The following is an 18,759-nucleotide window of genomic DNA, read 5'->3' on the forward strand; positions in this document are numbered from 1 at the left end:
CGTGAGTCACGGCTGTGGTAAGTTCTGAGGAGAAGGGGGGCAAAGGTTTCACCGTGTAGAATCCCGTCAAACCGGATTGGTGTGTGTGTGTGTGTGTGTGTGTGTGTGTGTGTGTGCGTGTGTGTGGACACGCGAGCCGCCTGTTTTTTTTTTTTGTTTGTTTTTTTCCACTAAAAAATGTAACAGCTGTGATGTGCATTCAAATATGGCTGATTAGTAATATATACATAAATAAAAAGGAGGTATCTTACAAAATAACACACAAAAGTGCATCAAAAAAATATATATATTTGAAAGAGTTCGAATTGATATGAATTATTCTTGTGATTTCGTCAATCTTTGTACAGGAAATGGATCAATAAAGCATATAGATATTTGTGTATATGTGTATATGTGTATCCGTGCATAGAAAGTAATTTAGCTATACTCTCTATATGGATTTTTGATTTTTATATATGGATTTTTGATTTTTATATTTTTATACACACACACACATATGTACACATCTATGTATATACTGTGTATACACACCTATATATACACACACACAGACGTATATATATATATGTTTACATACAAACATACATATATATATATATGTATGTACATTTTGTGTGTGTGTGTTACACCTGGCTAAACAGATTTGTTGTGTATATATTTGTAAATTTAAAAAAGTTGTGGCGTGTGTTTCTAGGCAGCGAAAGAAGCGCGGCAGCCGGTTCTTCCTGCGTCTATTAAGTGTGTTATTACAGTGTTATTGACATGTAATGAACGCGTCGTGACGAAGCGGGTCAGAGCAGCGTTCTGATGTCACCGTCTTGTAAACAAAGGCTTCTGAATCACAGATGGATCCAAATCAGAAACGAAAACTTCAGCCGTCACGGTTTTCTTTTTTATCTTCTGTATCGTGCAACTCCGTCTTACATTTTTTTAACAAATATAGTTCAGAAAAGTCAAACTGACGCACAAAGAATTGACGATTCTGTCTTTCTGTTGCTACGGCGACACAGACGGGATGTCCTGTCGCCACGGAAGCTTCTTTACCGCCGATTTTAAAATATGTACAGGCTTAAAGGGGTTATTATCAGCGGGGGAGAAGGAGGACAAGTCAGAACAGGGTGGGACGAGGAGGAATCCAGCAGCTGGAGGCTGCAGGGTCGTCCAAACCAGCAGCGTCTTATTTGAGCTTTTCTACACCGGAGTCAAAGGTCACGCCAGAACCCGCGTGACACGGTGGACGGACGGGGTGGTGAATGATAAAAAAAAAAAAAAAAAAAAAAAAAAAGTTGGATTTTTTTTTTCTTTTTAGAAAAATCCTTTTTTTTTTTTTTTTAGAAAAAAAAAATAGAATTTTTAATGAGAGAAAAACTTATTTCCTATTAAAAAATTTGGGAGAAAAAAAGGAAAATTAGTGAAGGAGAAACAGATTATTAGTATTATTATTATTAATATTATTAATAATAATTTATTCTTCTGATCATCCATAGAATCAAACTAGACACTCCTAAACACAAAGTGTGTGTGTGTGGGTGTGGGTGTGTTTGAGAGAGAGAGAGGGAGGGAAAGATACAGACCTCCAAATCTAAAAAACAAACAAAAGAATTGCTATAAATTTATTTCTAACGCTTGTTTTACACAAAATGTCGTATCTCGGTACTTCCGGTCCAGGTGAGGCCTGAATCCGCAGGTAGGAGACGGACAACTATGGCAGCCGGTTACCGTAAATATACCTGTATGAGCGCTGGAAGGGTTAAAAAATAACAAAAACTAGGTTCTCACCTGCTTCGGAGTGTACTTCAACCCGCTGTCCATGTAGTCCATCTTGACTGAACTACGAGAAGATTAAAAAAGTAATCCAAAAAAAACACCTGTCCGTGTCCTCCGACACACACCCCGGCTTCCTGCAGGCTCTGCGGGAGGTGAACCTGCAGGCCCGACGGCCCCGAGGAGCGCTTTCCTTCTTAAGATAAATAAAAACGAGAATAAAAATTAAAAAAAAACAAACAAACAAGCAAACCCTCCTCCGGTGGCGTGTTTTAAAACGCTAGAAAAATGAGTGAAAATCCGGTTTAAAGGAAGAAAAAGTGCGGCGGGGGTTTGAGATCCGGCTGTGTCACCGAGAAGGAAGGAGGGCGAAGTGAGAAGAAGGGAAGGAGGAAGGAAGGTTTGGGCGGAAGCCGCGGTTTCTGCAGGCGTGTCTCCCCGCAGGTGAGCTCCGACCGCCCACCCGTGAAACCTGCACTTTCACGCCACGCATTACGGTCAAAGAAATACACTAAACGCAAAACAGTAAAAATAAATAAATGTTCCTTAAACGAGCTCATTTACGCATCTGGTTCTACTTGGAAAACGCTTGAAAAATAAAAATGAAATAAAGTAAAACATCGATTTTAAGTGAAATGGGAAGTCAACCGGAAGTTGATATAGACTTTTTTTTTCTTGATTCGAAGGTGCTTCCGGGCGGGAGCTGAAAGGTAAATTATAATTATTATTTTCAAAAACACGCGAATCAGAAGGTTATCTTGAGAAGGTTTTGGAAACCGCCGATTTAAAAGATGTGCTTTTATTTTGAAGGCGCGGAGCACGAGCTGCTACCGTAAAGCCGCGTGTACACGCTTGTAGTTCTTTTTTTTTCTTTTTCTTTTAACATAAAAAGTATAAAGAAATATAAATATGTACAAACAAACGTGGCAAGGTAGCATCGAATGTCAATGAATCATGAGGATGAGGAAGCAAAGGACATTCGTTTTGTGTGTAATCACTTAACTGTACAAGTTAACAGTATTAAAGGTTTGTGAGAAATGTTTAATGCTCGAAGACAAAGAAAATAAAGGAAAACAGATGAATAAATAAATAGGTAAATAATAAATTAAAAAATAAAAACATAAATAAATTGCAAGGGGAATATAATATGTCTTTAACTTGGTGGTTCACAAAGAATCTCAGACATCAAACTGTATATTTTTTGGTTTTTGGATTTTTCCATAAGTTTTAAGGATTTTTTTATGTAATTCAAAATCGTTTATAGAATTGGGAGAACACTTTTGCATTCTGTTTTTGTAAATGAAGAACTTGGCCAGGCCTAAAATAACATTGACACATAGTTCATCTCTTTTGTTGCTTAAAAGTTAAACAAATGTTATGTCGTCTCTCGAGAAGGAAACTGGTGAGGACAGAAATTTGTCTTTAACCCATTTTTGAGTTTTAACCCAAAAGCCATGTACTTTTTCACATTAGATAAATATATGATCAGTGCTTTCAAATGTTTGTAGTTCTTTCACCGCGCAGGTGTGGAGCTGCAACACTTCATGTTTACCCGGCACACTTTTTCCAAAACCCTTCCTCGCCTCCCCTTATAGCTGTTTATAAATATAAATATTTAAATATATATATATAAATATTTCTTTGAGAAATAAACATTCGGTGAGCTCACACCAGTCGACATCGAGCTTTTAAAAAACTACAAGACGGTCGTCGCCCGGACAGGAAGATAAAATCTAAAGTATGCATTGGATTTTCACCCAATTTATTGTCGGGTTTATATTTTATTTTCCATTATGATAACTTTTTTTAAGGACCTGATAGTGAAAGAGGAAGTGAATGATAAAAGTGATGAGTCTCGGTGTGAATGACGTGTTTCCGGTATCGGTCACATGACGCCGACACTATGACGAAATTCTCCCGCGCTGACTCACCTGCGTGACTCCCCGGTTTCTGTTTCAGGGGCGAAAGAAAAGAAAACATAGGAGTGGAAAATAAACAAAACAAAAAAAATTAGTAAAATTCAATCTGTGACTGCGTTTCTTCCAGATTGCGATTTATATAAAAAAAAGGATAGAATAATTAACTTGCGTGTTATTAACAGCCAATTACAGTTATTAATTATTATAATTATTTTTAATTTATCTTATTTAAAGATATAAAGTTCTCAGAGTGTGATATTTAACGACAGATCTGCATGGAAGTTTATTTGTGTGTGTGCACCCCCACCCCTCTCACATACACACACACACACACACACACTCACACACACCTGACCACCAATTTGTTTCCAGGGGGTGTCAAACTTTTTTTTTTCCTCCTTTTTTTTTCAATTTTTATTTTTAAATCACTAATATCCATGTTGCATTAGTCACCCCCCACCCCCCCACCCCACTCCCACCCACAACCTCCCCACAATCAAGCAGGCAGTTACAAGATCGAAGCCGTTTGGGTGCATAGTGAGACAGTCACATACAGAGATACTGTCACAGGAAGACAGGGAGGGAGAGAGAAAGAGAGAGGGAAGAATAGAAAACAAACTTAAAAATATATATATAATGTCATTTCATATAAGAACATTGCACACCACAGGTAATCTTCCAGAAGAAAAAAACAAACCAAAAAATTTGATGAATGATTGCGACATCAACTATACAAGCATGGAAAGATAGTAGTAGGGAGAGATGGATGGATGGATGGATGGATGGAGGGAGAGAGGGAGGGAGGGAGGGAGAGAAGAGGATTTTAGGATTACGTCTCTGTGGCGTTTACTACCTGTAAAAATACACAAGTTAGATTTTTTTTTTTTTTTTACATTTTTTTCCTTTTATTTACGTTATCGAAGCTTGTGGCCTTCCTGAAGGCCCGCCGGGCCCCGTCTCGCTCCCTCCCTCCGCCTGCACAGACCTCCAGCTCCGCCTCCCCCCGCGCGCGAAAAAAGAAAAACAAACAAAAACCCCGTATATTTTCAAAAACGGCAGATTAGTTTCCCCAGAATCCTAAATCGGTGCGTTCAGGGACCTCCTCCCAGCGGCGGACAGCGCAGCGTCGCAGCAGCTGCATGAAAGGTGCATTCATTCTAAATATTTTTAATTTTTATTTTGTGCAGGGGTTGGGGTTGCGAAGGGGCCCGGTGTGCCTTCCGGGGCCGGCCCAGACCGTCACACACGCTTCAGCGCCGATTCACTTCTCCGACTCTTTGCAAAGCAAAACAACACAAAGAGGAACTAAAGCAAATTTTTAAAAAATAATAAAAATAAAAGGTGGGTTGGGGGAGGGGGGGGGGGGGGGGGAATCTGGCGCGGGGGAGATTTTTACACAAATTTCCACGATGCATCCGCTTTTTCTAGTAAAAACTCTGCATGTGTGTGTGTGTGTGTGTGTGTGTGTGTGTGAGTGTGTGTGAGTGTGTGTCATATGGGAACCTTCTGGAATGTGGTCACGTGAGCTGAGGGCCTGTGCACGCTCCCTCGCCTCCGCCGGCCTCCTCCTTAGAATAAAAACATCTACTCATATATATTTGTATATATATATATATATATATATATATATTTAAACTGTTTGTATATGTTTGTCGTCATAGAGATAAATCGGGGATTTTCTGGGTTTCGTCTGTCGTTCCGGGCCGGGAGGGAAGCGTGAGGAGCCGCCGCGTCGCCCCTTCAAAAAGAAAAGCGCCGTATGGTACAGCAGTAGCAGGAGTGTCTCGGGGATTGTTCTCGACAGGAAATGGAGTTTGGATGAGAGAAAGTGATTGGTTTTTAACGATAGCGTCAGATATTATTGGTCAGTAGTACGTTCATCCCTGCGCTGGCGTCTTCCTTCCTCAGCGCCCGCCGCCGCCGCCGCCGCCGTCGCCGCCGTCGCCGCCGCCACCAACCACCGCCTGTTAGATCTGCATCTGCTCCAGGTATTTGTAGGTGGGGTTCTCGTAGCCGTGGTTCTGCATCTTGCTGAGGTGGCGTTCCTCCGGCGTCAGCATGGGGTCCACCTGGAGGATGCAGAGTGAGAAGGGTGAGAGGGTGAGAGGGTGAGAGGGCTTTGGCGGTCCAGCCCGGCGCTACGGCGCCCCCTGGTGGCTCGTTTAACCACAGCGTTACAGAAATACAGTCCATTTTATTTTGTTGATTTCAATTTTGGATGTCTGTCGCCACGGAAACCCCCCACCTCCACGATGCCGTGGCTGATGGTGCCGTACTGCCTCTTCCTCAGGAGCACCAGGCTGATCACGATCACGGTCGCTATGGCGATGGCGATCACCAGCAGGCCAATCAGAGCGCTGCTACCGAAGCTGAAGTCCTCGCCCAGGGGGCGGTAGGTCTCCTGACGGGGACAGAGAGACTCACTGTGAGGAGACCACACAATCATCCACCTGTGTGTGTGTGTGTGTGTGTGTGTGTGTGCGCACGTGTGTGTGTGTGTGTGTGTGTGTGTGTACGTGCATGTGTGTGTCCTTGATTCTGCAAAAAAAAATAATGGGAGATGTTCATGAAACAACTTGGGATGAAGACACCACCTGTTCACACAAACACACACACACACACACACACACACGCTTACGTCTAAATGGTGTGTGTGTGTGTGTGTTGGGGGGGGCACAGTAAAACATGGTTACGCTATGCAGGTGGGGAAGCAAATGATAATCAAGTCTTCAATCACAGACGGCAGGCAGCGTCCTGCCTGCGGACCGGGGGCCCGACGTCACGGGAGCGTGCACGGGGAGCGTGCACGGGGGCCTGCACAAGGAGCGTGCACGGGGGCCTGCACAAGGAGCGTGCACGGGTGCGTGCCAATGACCCTCCCCCACCACACGATGGCACGCCGCGGTCGTTTCCGCACACAAACCGAGCGGTCCGTTTGTGTGGCTGGTGTTCTCACTGTTCGGGGACACTCACAGCACAAACATGCACCCATGCATGACAGGGGTCAGGGGTCAGGGGTCAGAGGTCAGGGGTCAGGGGTCGTATGCAACATTGGTATTCCTCTTTCTTTTTTAAAATCAACTTTTTGCTGCTTTGTGCATTGTTAGTGCCATCCCTGCAAGGTCACAACCGGCCCTGTGAACTGTCACACACACACACACACACACACACACACACACACACACACACACACACATAGCATGTCCTAAGGGGGTAAAACTGCATCCAACCTAGATAGGCTGGACTTTTTTGATATATATATAATACATATTTACACATATACCATATGTACATATATCTATATGTATATTTTTGAATCTCAGAGCTAACAGGTGATTTTTTTGATCTGCCAATCATGCTAAATCCACTGTTAGCTCGTAGCTTGCTGGCTGTCCTGCTAATGCTAACTGAGATGAATCAAGTCTGTGGAAAGGAAGGTGTTTCCTCGAATCTGCTCGCGTCCGAGCGACTCTCGAAGCTCGAGTCGTGACTCTGCAGGGACGTTAGCAACGCTCCCTCACCTCCTCCCCTTTCACCCCCCACACCTTCTCCCCATCGCCACGGCAACTAGAGGGCGCTGCTGTACTCACCAGCTCCTCATCATGCAAAACGCTGATTCTCTCTGCACTGTAAACCACTTCTTTAACATCCAGAGACTCATCAATCACCTGTCAACACAGACAGGGGAGCCCAGGTTACAGACGCCACAACGCCTGTGTGTGTGTGTGTGTGTGTGTGTGTGTGTGTGTGTGTGTGTGTGAGAGAGAGACAGAGAAAGACAGGCATGTAGACAGCGAGAGGGTGTTATGTGTAGTGGAAGTCACATAGATAGCTTAATTGTGTGTGTGTGTGTGTGTGTGTGTATGTCTGCTACAGACTGGACGGATAGAGCGAGGTGTTTTGCAAACATCAACAGCTGTTCTAGACACACACTTTAGCGCGCCGTCCTGTCAGCCAATCAGAAGGAGGCGCTGTAGGCTGGAGAAGCGCGGCCTGGGAGCTGGAGACGGAGCAGCCCGGAGGACTTTTGTGTTTTTTTTTTTAAATCTCAGATTGCTCCGTCAAGCATGGAGGTAAAGAAGGAAAAATGCACGCGTGCAGAAACACACACACACACACACACACAGCCGCTGCAGGACGAGCATGCAGGACACACACACATCCAGCCACAGAGGCTCAGCATGCGACAGCGAAGGGATACGGGCGAACCAGCCGGCATGCGTTACCCGTAACTATGGCGACATAGTTACTGGGCTGAGTCGGACTCATTCCGGAAAGGTGGCGTGATCCGGGCTGTTCGGCTCCAGAGTGTTTTCAAATGGAACGTTCCGGAGCAGAACTAGATCCGGACCGCCTGGGGTTTTTCCATCGCTCTCCCTCAGCCTGGAGGGACTTCCTTCAAGCTGAGGCAGAGGAACACCTGCAAGTATTGATCCCTGAAAGTATTGATCCCTGCAGGCGGAGGGATCTGAATTTCCAGTTAAGGGTGAGCTTTCCCTTTGGATCTACCTTGTTTTTTTAACAAATTTCATTTTGAAATTCTCAGTTGCCCTCCACCCGGCACCCGGCGGGGAACCCGTGGAGAACCACTCACCACGTTGTTGTTGATCTTGGGTTTGCTGTTGATGATCCTCTCCTCGGCGCCGATCAGGCCGTCCAAGCCGGACATGGCGGAGCCTATGAGACGGTGGAGAGGGCGGCGGACGCCCGGTCAGCAACGGGGAGGCGCCACACACACACACACACACACACACACACACACACACACACACACACACACACACACAGGGGTGGTGCGCTGCTGTCTAGCTGGTCTCAAACAAAGGCCCCTGTTCCTCTTGGCGAGGCCTTCTGGACAAAGGTTCTGCACAGAGACGACGTCTCCACCGAACAAAACCTCCCTGTTGAAACTCACGGAAGCGACGAGCGGTCGGACCGTCGGACCGATCGTGGAAGTCGTGTTCTGTTCTGAACGTTCTCCCGAGGGCAAACTAGGTGATCTGGTTTTCACCTCGTCGGCCTGGTCGCCCCCCCACCTCGTGCTCGGAGCATTGGTCGGAGAACAATGATGCGTTCAGGGACGGCGGGGGGATGTCAGAGGTGGTCAGCCGACACCGCGCGACGGCGCCGACCTCTCCGTGCTGGCGTGACTCACTCTACTTGTTGACAGCTCCACGCCACCGCAGTGTTGGTGTTTATTACAACGGTTATTACTATGTAATAGCAAAGAAGGGGTTCTGAGCGGGTTCTACCACAAGAACTGAGGGGATCAGACGGACATCTGATTGAAAACAGCTGAACATCTGGCCGATTGGTTCACCTACGGACTTGATTTCTTATTTGTTACGCCGTTATAGAAACATAGCTGAAAGGGGGCAGACGGGAAGTGAACTGGTTCATAAATAAATGTATAAAATTATCTAGAAATCAATTGATTAACTACTGTAATTTAACTACTACTCTTAGTAGAGTAGTAACTACTCTTACTACTGTAAGAGGTACGATGCGGCTAATATATGGACGTTTTTGACGGGGGACGCTAACGAGCTTCACGCCGCTAAAACATTTATCTTCGTCACATCGGACCGATGAAATGACCGAGAAATTCTGAGTCCGTTCAACTCCGACACCGAAGAAGACGACTTTGACGGTCTTAGTGTGCGGGAGGAAGCCCGAGATAGCGACCGGCTAGCTGGTGCGGCTTATATTGAGGTGCGCTCAATAGTCCGGAAATTACGGTAATTAAATGATTTTCTTGAGGGGAAATATTAGCGTTAGCTTGTCCGGCGTGGAGACCAGGGAGGACCTAGCTCGGACTGAGGGACGCAGCATGCAGCTAGGCTAACACGTAGCAAGGCTAACACATAGCGGGCTTGTCTGAGAGGATCTATGGGATCCAAACACGCAACCCTTCGTCAAACAGATAAAAAAAAAAAGGAAGATGGTGGGGGGGTTGGGACAAACCATTAGGATCGAGAGAGAGGGGTGAGACGGAGGGGGGGAATGGGAATAAAAAGAAAGGAAAGAAAAGATGCAGCGGAGGCACCAACCTTTCTTGAAGGCGCGCGGGGAGTCAGACAGATCGCCTTGGCAACGGAAATGAAAAAGAGGAGCAGAAACAGGGGGAGGAGGCGTGGGGGGGGAAGAGAGAGAGAGAACTTGAGCAGAGGAAGAGGCAGGACCATCAAGCTGTTATTTGATTAGAAAAGAGCCCAGCGGGGAAAGAAGAGAGGAGCGCCAACCAATCAGGTCACTGATCACTGATCACTTCCTGTTTGGTGCTTTGGTGAGACGCAGAGAAAAAACAAAGGACAGAAAAAGGGGGCGTGGGGGGGTCATGGCGCCAGAGAGGATCGGAGCTCCGCCCCCTTCCCGACAGGCTGCTGCTGTCACGTTCGAGTCCCTCACTTTCAAAGAAAAACCCTGCGATGCATCTCTTTGGCAGCCATTTTGGATCAAGCGGCATGATGTTTCCCCTTGGGTGACCCAAGAGTGGAAACGGCGGTGATTGGAAGATGAAGATTGCGACCCCCCCCCCCCCCCCACGGGTTTAGCTCTTCTTCATCCACGTCTGGGTGGTGACCTGGACGCCGGCGGCTCACCCTCCGGCTCCGAGCTGGATCCCAGGGATGTGACCTGGAAGGGCCGGAATGGCCGCCCCTCCGGGACGGGCACCTCCACGCTCTCCTCCGACGACACGGTCAGGTCCGGCTGCGACTCGGAGATGGAGGACAGGAACTGGTCCATGTCGGCCTTCTGCTCCTGGAGGAGCTCGTCTGCGGCGGGGAGGTCAGAGGAAGAGGAGGGTGAGCGCGCTCTCGTTTCAACGGCAACTGCACGTCCGTAAACTAGCTCACCGATTTCGTCCTGGATCTCCTCAGCCACGTACGGCACCTTGTAGAGCAGGGAGAGGCTCTGGTTCATCCGCTCCTCAATCACGCGCAGGTGCGTCATCACCTGGAGCCGAGGGAGAGCGTCAGTGCGACGGCGTGCGAGAATGTGTGTGTGTGTTGGAGAGTGTGAAAAGAAACACTCTGATACGAGAAGCTTCCGCCCCTAACTTTTCATTCAGCCTTGGTTGCTACTCCAGAAAACATTGTATCAGAAGCTTCAGCCCCTAACTTCTTGTTTAGCCTTGGTTGCTACTTCAGAAAACATTGAGTTACTTTAAATCTTTTAACCAGTAGAAATATCACAAATCCAAGAAGATCAAGTGGGAATTGTTATATAAGTCATTTTTGTGCTTTTCAAATAAATAAATTGATCCCCTGTGAAAAGGGAAAAAAAGGTAATGTGCTAATGCTAATGCTAATGTTATATAAATTCATCATCCATATCAATTGCGTTTAGGGTCTGGGAGAGCTGGAGCCAATCGTGGCTTTAATTAGGCAGGAGGCGGGGCTAACCCTGGACCAATCACTGTGCCACATGTAGAGACACACAACCATTCATCTTTTTGTTTATTTTTTTTTTTAATAGCTGAAGAAAGAAAGCGTACCTAGAGCATTATGACAGTTTCGTTTGAGAAGTCACGTCGGGATTTTATTTTGAAAATAATTAAAATAAAATAAAACAGATTACGGTTGCAGTACATCGAGGACACCAGCAGATGGCGACATAGCGCCTTCCTTGTCAAAACCGTTACGGCTGCTTCCGGTCTGCCTGGCAAAACAAACGGCCACTTCCGGCGCGGAGGGGGAACCTTCCATTCCTCCAATGACCCCCTCCCTACAATTCATTTTAAAAAGAAAGTACCGCAGTCTAAGGGAAGTATTCCACCATGTACTCGGATATTTGTGGTACTGCGTAAAAAAAAAAAAAAAAAAAAAAAAGGATTTTTACGGCCAAATCCCGTCTCAGCGGTTCGGTGTTACACAACAAGTCCCGCGATATGTTAATCCCCAGAAGGCTTAGGTGACGCGAACAGGACGGACCAATCACATTGACGTTTACTGATTACATATTAAAAATAACCAAGCAAACAGTTTTGTGCCCCCTTTAGAGTATTTTTCTACATATTTTTAACAATTAATATTTTCCCACTCTCTGTTCTGTTGTTCGCTGTAAGTATAAAAATCAAACCATCATAATATTACTATCCATATATATTGTAATCATCATTATTGTTATCGTTATTATATAACTATTATAATAATTATCATAATAATTATCGTTATTATAAACTCAATTAGTTTATTTCTATAACCATCATGACATGATCACCATAATTATTATTTCTATATTTACTGTTATAATTATCATTATCATCATCATCACCATTATAATTATTATTACAATTACTATTATAATATTATTACTAAATATTGCTAGTCTATTTTTTGAATAAAATTAATCGATTCCTTATTGTGTATTTCATTTTGCTAATGACAATTTATATGTATATGTGTGTAAAAAATACATTTTATTTAAGGTGCCTTACTTGACACTCAAGGATACCATACGGACATACATGTACACAAAATATAGACCTGAAAGAAAAATTAATAATAAAACTATCAAAGTGAGAAATCTACACTACATATACATAGAATGTATGAAATATGGGGAAAAGATTTATGAGGGTAACCTGGAGGACATCAAGGTTCCTCCTGAAGATACTTTCTTTTCCATCCAGTCAGTAAACCTTAGCAGAGTCCTCACCTGGGACTTCATCTGGGCCGCCTTCTCCGGGTCCACGGCCAGGACGTGCTGGTAGTGACGGATGGTGTGCTGGCGGTCCTTGTTCTCGGCGCGGACGTAGCGCCTCAGGGCCTGCAGGATGCGGTGGGGCTGTGGGGCGGAATGACATCATTATCTTCCTGTAAGTCAGCAACATTTGAAGCTGATTATTCGAACAGAAGGTCGGACAAAGTGATCGGACAAAGATATTTTTCCGTCAGATGTTCTCGATGGTGGACGTTCAACTGGACAGTCTCTGGAGAACACGTACAAAACATGCTTTTTCCGTGACGCGGTCGCACCGCCGCTCTGAGCAGAAGATCCAGAGAAGGCTACAGCCATGCTAACATGTAGCACTCCTGCTAAGGTCAAAGGCCAAGAGGCGCTCTGATTGGTGCTCACCCTGGGGGGGTCGGCCTGCAGGGCGGCCAGGTAGTTCTCCAGCGCCAGGCGACGCCGGTCGTTCAGCATGGCCTCCACCCGGGCCAGGTGCGTCTCCACCAGCTGCTGCTTCTCGCTGGCCGCCTCCTCCTCCAGGGACTCCATCATGGCCTGGAAGTGCTGCAGCACACGGGCGCCGTCGCCGTCAGGTCGGCCGCGGCCAATCGGAGCGGAGGACGGAGGAGGTCTCACCTGGATCAGCGTCTGCCTCTCGGCTTTGGGGAGGTTCTTGGCCTGGCGGTCGGCCTCCTCCCACTCCTTCCTCACCTGCGGGTGGAGAAGATGGTTAGCATTGTGGCGGCGGGCGGAGGTGGGCGGAGCCAGCGGGTCGGCGCTCACCCTCTCCATGCGGTTGCGGTGCCTGATCTCCAGCTGCTCCTTGGCCCTCTGGAAGCGGCTGTGCTCCTTGTCGTCGGCCGGCGTCTCAAAGTAGATGTCCACGTCGTCCGTGGGCTGGGGGGTCGGCGGCAGGGCTGCAGGAGGAGGAGAGGAACGGTGGTGAGCGGCGGATGGAGTGGGTGGAGGACGAGGAAGAAGAAGAAGAGGAGAAGGAGGAGAAGGTCCACGCAGCAAACGGGGTTAAATGGGTGAGGAAGAGGAGCAGGGAGTTGAAAAAGGGATGCAGATAGGCGTCGGAAATAAAAAGAAAAATCCTCAAAGTCCCACCATCCCTGCCCACCTCCACCTACAACTCCACCTTCAACCCCATCTCCATCACCACTTCCATCTCCACCTCCACCCTAGAGACCCCGACAGAGGTTCCTCTAGAGTTCCTTCCTTCCACCCAGGTGGCAGGAAGTGATGCTGACACCTGTTGCACCCAAACAGGAAGTGACATCCCCATCCTCAGGGGTTTATAGAAAAAAAAAGGGGATGCGATCAAACATGTGACCAAAGACGGAGACGAGGAAGAGAAAGAGGTACGTCATTGGTGGAGGAGTAGATGATTGACAGCTCAGAACCTGCAGTACTCAGAAGTACCTCCTGGTCGGTTGGAGTACATTCAGGGAAAGTGTAAAGTACTGACTGGGTATCTTTAAAAACACACACACACACACACACACACACACACACACACAACGGAGGAGGAGGGTGAAGCCTCGTTGTCTGTCGCCATGGCAACGGCGGCGGCGAGTGGGCCTCGGAGGTCAGATGTTAGCGGTTAAAGAAGCGTCCATAGCTGTGAGTCTATGAGGGAAACACAGGAGGAGGAGGAGGAGGAGGAGGAAAGGGGGGCGGAGCCAGCGCCGCCGCCGCCCCCCCAGCTCGCCACTTACTGAGGCGCTTGCACACGGCCATGCAGTACTCCTCTGAGTCGAAATTGTTGCGGTTGCCGGCGCAGCCGCCGTAGGTGAAGCGCGCGCACTTCCTGCTGCGCATGTCGAAGTGCCAGCGCTGCATGGAGGCGCGGCACGGGCCAGTCTCCGCCTCCAGGGCGCACACCGCTGCCGAAGGGGGACAGCGGTTAGATCACGTGACCCGACACCGAAGGGGGCGGGGCTAACCGCCGCAACCGGCTGACGCTCAGGTTTAAATCAATGGGGTTCCAGGACATTTCCCGCACCGGACGCCTTCCCGCGGCGACGGGAAGTGGCATCCGAAACCAGGCGGACGATGAGAAGATACGAACCTTTCACCTCCTGCAGGGTTTGGTCCTCCTCAGGGGTCTCCTTCCTCTCAACGTCCTCCTTCTCTGACTCCTCGTCCTCGTAGACGTAGTGGTACTCGCCCTCGTCTTCGTCGTCCTCCTCCTCTTCCTTGTCCACGGTCTCCTCTTTGGGTGTGGGCTGCTCGGCGGCTCGAGGCTTGCTGTGGAGAGGAGAAGAAGAGGAGGAGAAGAGGAGGAGCAGAGGAGGAGAAGAAGAAGGGAGGAGGAGGAGCTATCCATTAAACATGGACGAGCAGCTGCTAGAGGTCAATGTCACGCCACTGTAATGCGTCCAGATGGATGTTAACACATGCCCTTCATCAGAGAGCTGATGTTACACACACACACACACACACACACACACACACACACACACACACACACACACACACACACACAGCCTGCTCACCTCTCCTCTACTCCCTCCTCATATTCATCCAGGTTGGCTTCTTGGATCTCCTCGTCCTCTACCTCCTCGTCCTCCTCGTCCTCCTCCACCACCTCCTCGTACTCGTCCTCCTCCTCCTCCTCCTGGAGGTCCGAGGGTGGAGGTGTGGTGGGCTCCCCGGAGTGGGAGGCCGGGCAGCAGACGTACTCGGTGCCGTGGAACCTGTCGATGCCGCAGGGCAGCAGCATCCCGTAGCTGTGCAGCACCATGGAGCTCTTGGTGCAGGCCTGCGGGGGGGGGGGCAATCAATCAATCAATCAATTAATCAATTAATCAATCAATCAGACAGAATGTCTAGAATAGATATCTAAATCCTCGCGGAGATGTTTCCCATGCGAGGAAAACAACAGACAAAAACAAAACACTTGGGCTCTGTCTAATTCCTGGCTCACCTCTTTGGCCACGGCGTCCCACTGCTGTTGGCTCACACACATGTCCATGTGCTCCTTGTGGAAGAACTTGCACTTCTCGGGCACCAGGAGGACGTCGCTCACGAACTCGCCCACTGAAAAGGCGGCGCAGACGAGAGGGAAAGGTGAGAGGATGGCGGGATGCACAGGAAAAAAGAAACGGCGAGGAGATGAGGAGGCGTTCTCGGGGTTCCAGGTGAGCGAAAGAAACACCTTCTGCAGCTTTCAGGTGGGGGTTGGGGGAAGGGATGGCTGAGGAGCTGGGGCGGGCTGACTACACACACACACACACACACACGCACGCACACACACACACACACACAACTGGTCATTTAGCGGTTCGTCCTGGCCTCGGCTGGTGGGCGGAGCCACAGGGTGGGAAGGTGAAAATGCAGTGTTTTGGAAAATGAGAGGGTGGAATGGAAAGGAAAGAGGGCTGGAAATAGCCAAGAACCCGGCAGCTGCTTCTCATCACACACACACACACACACACACACACACACACACTCATACATTCGTGCACACACGCAAACTGCTTCCCTGCTTTGTGCCCACCAGCAGGGGGCGAGATTTGCCCCGACAACTGATGCCACAAAAAGGTGGCATTCAGGTTGGAGGCCCCCTGTTGACTGATTGGTCGATCCGGTCACATGACCGCCAGGCCCTGTCAATCAAGCCTTCTCTTTGAACTAAATATCGACAACATCATTTTACTCCCGTGGAGCCTTGCAGAGGAAAGAGAAGGGACTCGGCGCGTCGCCATGGCACCTGGCAACCATCATTCCCACACACACACACACACACACACACACACACACACACACACACACATGCACACAAACACTAAGTGGACAGGTTTTGAATTAAAGCTGCTTTCAAGCCTCGCCGTCCGCGGTCACACTGCGACAGGTGATGGATGATGGTGTTCGCTGAGCAGCTGGGCCACACAGTGTGTGTGTGTGTGTGTGTGTGTGTGTGTGTGTGTGTGTGTGTGTGTGCATGTGTGTGTGTGCTTGTTCGCCCGTGACCTAGACTCCACCTGCTCTAATCGCGTGCCTTTCCTTTAACCTTCCCCTCCTGGAGCAAACATACAGGAGGGAGAAGCTCCGCTGAAATGGAGGCCTTGGACGGGTGTGTGTGTGTGTATGTGTGTGTGTGTGTGTGTGTGTGTGTGTGTGTGTGTGTGTGTGACAACAATCACACCTTTTCACACTGGAGTGTGTTAGTTGTTAGTACGATAAACTTTTGCAACAACAAAACCCAAGGGCGCAGCTAACGTTGCTCTCTGACCGGCGTTAGCGCTGAGCTACAAGCTAGCCACAACACCAGCGCTGTGTCCTGAATAGACAGACCCCCCCTGATACACACACACACACACACACACACACAAACACATGCATGCACTAAAGTTTTGCACCTTTACTTTGTGTACACGTAAAATTAAACTTTAAACTACACAGAAGACGTAGTTGTGTTAGCATTAGCTAGTTCAGGACTTAGTCTTAGGTGCCAGTGTGCCACTATTACTATTAAGAACAATAATAATTATTATTATTAAGAATGCACCCGCTGAGTCAGAACCCTGCTGGTTAGTCACTCGTAGGCCGAGATTATATGGTGCGTCGCCAGGAGTGATATCACACCCCTCCTTGAATCAACAGGCTTAGTCAACAACAACCCCCTACGGTGTGTCAATATTTCCTCAGAAATGACTTTCCACCTCCGTCAGCCATCCATAAAAAAGGAGAACCAAAACAATGGCCGCTTGCATTATCGATTCGTCATAAATGAGCTATCATCCAAGTTCTCAAAGCGTCCGGTCTTCTTTCGTTTCCTTCGTTTCTTTCGTTCCTTTTGTTTTGACCTCAATTAACAGGAGCCGTGAAACAGGTCAGAACATTAGCGGCCCAATTCCACTGGAAGGAGGCGGCTGAAGGATAAACGGAAATAAGGCGCCGCTAACGTGCTACGCTTCATAATTAACCAGTGGCCTTCTGAGTGACCTCCTCCGACCACTCGAAACCCAGAGAGGCGCCACGCCTTCTCACGGCGGGTCAGTACCCTCAAATGGGCTAGGAGAGGCTAGCACTAACTGCTAATGATTGATTTCTAAAAAAAGAAAATGTTAAAAGGTCAGGTTTGTATTCAGTCCCGGGATTTTTTTTTTGTGTTCAACTTATGTTAGCTTATTTTTAGCCGGTTAGTTCCTCTTAAGCCAGTTAGCATCTCTTCAGCCTGTTATAAAGCTCGATGTTACTAAGTAAGTTAGTAGAAAGTCAGTGAATTAAACTGCACTTGCCACACTGGCCAAATATTCAAGTAAGCTATGCATTAGCATTAGCCAAATAAAATATTCACTACATAGGCAGACATTAAAGTTAGCTAAATCAAACATTTGAAAATTGTAGCATTTCTGAACGTTCCCTACATTAGCTTAACGCTACAATTAGTTAAACAAACATTTGAGTCAGGTAAAATGGATGTTTGTCACATCAGCCAAACATTTGAGCTAGCGAAATCGAATGTTTGCTATGTTAGCGTTAGCGTAAACAAATGTTTTTTATCTTAGAAAAACATTGAAGTTAGCTAAATCAAAGCTTCGCCATGTTCATCAATCAGTGTACTGCAAACTGAACATTAGCTACACTAGCCACAATGTCAGAGTTTGCTAAACCAACCAAGCGTCACATTAGCCATAGTTGAGTTTGCTACACTTACCATTTGCTTAGTTAATCAAACAAAGCTTGCTTAACCAAACATTTGCTACTTTAGCCAAACATTGGTCTTAGCTGAACTGAACATTTGATATGTTAGCCAAATATTACAGTTCATGATGTGAGTTAGCTCAAGTGAAAGTTTGCAACATTAGCCACAGTTGCCTAAACCAAACGTTCACTAAGTTATCAAATGTTAGTTAGCTGAACCAAACGTTTGCCACGTTAGTTACCTAAAACTGAACGTTCTATATTTTAGCCAAACCTTAAAGAGAGCTATATTAAATGTTCACCACGTAAGCCAAGCGTAAGTGTTACCCAAGCTAAACGCTCACAATGTTAACATTAGAGTTAGCAAAACTGCACATTTGCTACATTAACCAAACATGACAATTAGCTGAACTGAATGTATGCTACCTTAGCCAAATGGTAGTTAGCTAAAACTGAAAGATCACTACCGTAGCCAAATATTAGTTTGACGAACCAAACATTTAGTTAGTTACCTAAAATTAAACATTTACTATGTCACCCAACTGCTAGAGTTACCTAAAACAAACATTTGGGACGTTAGCCAAATGTAAGACTTATGTAACTCAAACACTTGCCAAACGTTATCGTAACACTAGCCAAATGTTATAGTAAGGGAAACCGAACATTAACTACGTTAGCAAAACATTGTAGTTAACAATATTGGCCATTTGCTCCATTAGCCAAAGATTAGATTAGCTAAACTGAA

At 47.1% G+C, this 18,759-nt stretch overlaps 2 protein-coding genes across 7 annotated transcripts in view; both read right to left on the reverse strand.

Moving 5' to 3' along the window:
- st14a (ST14 transmembrane serine protease matriptase a) overlaps positions 1-1,958 on the reverse strand; it is an 11,253-nt gene extending 9,295 nt beyond the window's left edge. Inside the window, exon 1 of the mRNA XM_086165127.1 lies at positions 1,780-1,958. Coding sequence (XP_086021253.1) covers positions 1,780-1,821 — 42 coding nt within the window. The 5' untranslated portion in view covers positions 1,822-1,958. The remainder of the gene's footprint in view (positions 1-1,779) is intronic.
- Positions 1,959-4,067: 2,109 nt separating this feature from the next.
- The window catches only part of aplp2 (amyloid beta (A4) precursor-like protein 2), a 34,734-nt gene continuing 20,042 nt past the window's right edge, over positions 4,068-18,759 (reverse strand). Inside the window, exons 4-18 of one of the 6 annotated variants that reach the window (XM_086165132.1) lie at positions 15,292-15,404; positions 14,861-15,126; positions 14,434-14,612; positions 14,081-14,248; positions 13,143-13,276; positions 12,996-13,070; positions 12,765-12,923; positions 12,345-12,473; positions 10,541-10,640; positions 10,286-10,459; positions 9,734-9,769; positions 8,278-8,360; positions 7,274-7,351; positions 5,929-6,084; positions 4,068-5,752 (exon numbers count right to left, since the gene is read on the reverse strand). In XM_086165132.1, coding sequence (XP_086021258.1) covers positions 5,651-5,752; positions 5,929-6,084; positions 7,274-7,351; positions 8,278-8,360; positions 9,734-9,769; positions 10,286-10,459; positions 10,541-10,640; positions 12,345-12,473; positions 12,765-12,923; positions 12,996-13,070; positions 13,143-13,276; positions 14,081-14,248; positions 14,434-14,612; positions 14,861-15,126; positions 15,292-15,404 — 1,952 coding nt within the window. In that variant the 3' untranslated portion in view covers positions 4,068-5,650. The remainder of the gene's footprint in view (positions 5,753-5,928; positions 6,085-7,273; positions 7,352-8,277; positions 8,361-9,733; positions 9,770-10,285; positions 10,460-10,540; positions 10,641-12,344; positions 12,474-12,764; positions 12,924-12,995; positions 13,071-13,142; positions 13,277-14,080; positions 14,249-14,433; positions 14,613-14,860; positions 15,127-15,291; positions 15,405-18,759) is intronic. The other 5 variants (XM_086165137.1, XM_086165133.1, XM_086165135.1 and 2 more) reach the window with 5 other exon arrangements.

The sequence above is a fragment of the Fistularia commersonii genome, chromosome 18 (genome assembly GCF_037954325.1).
Source record: "Fistularia commersonii isolate RoL2024-O1a breed Wild chromosome 18, RoL_Fcom_v1.0, whole genome shotgun sequence".
NCBI classification, from domain to species: domain Eukaryota; kingdom Metazoa; phylum Chordata; class Actinopteri; order Syngnathiformes; family Fistulariidae; genus Fistularia; species Fistularia commersonii.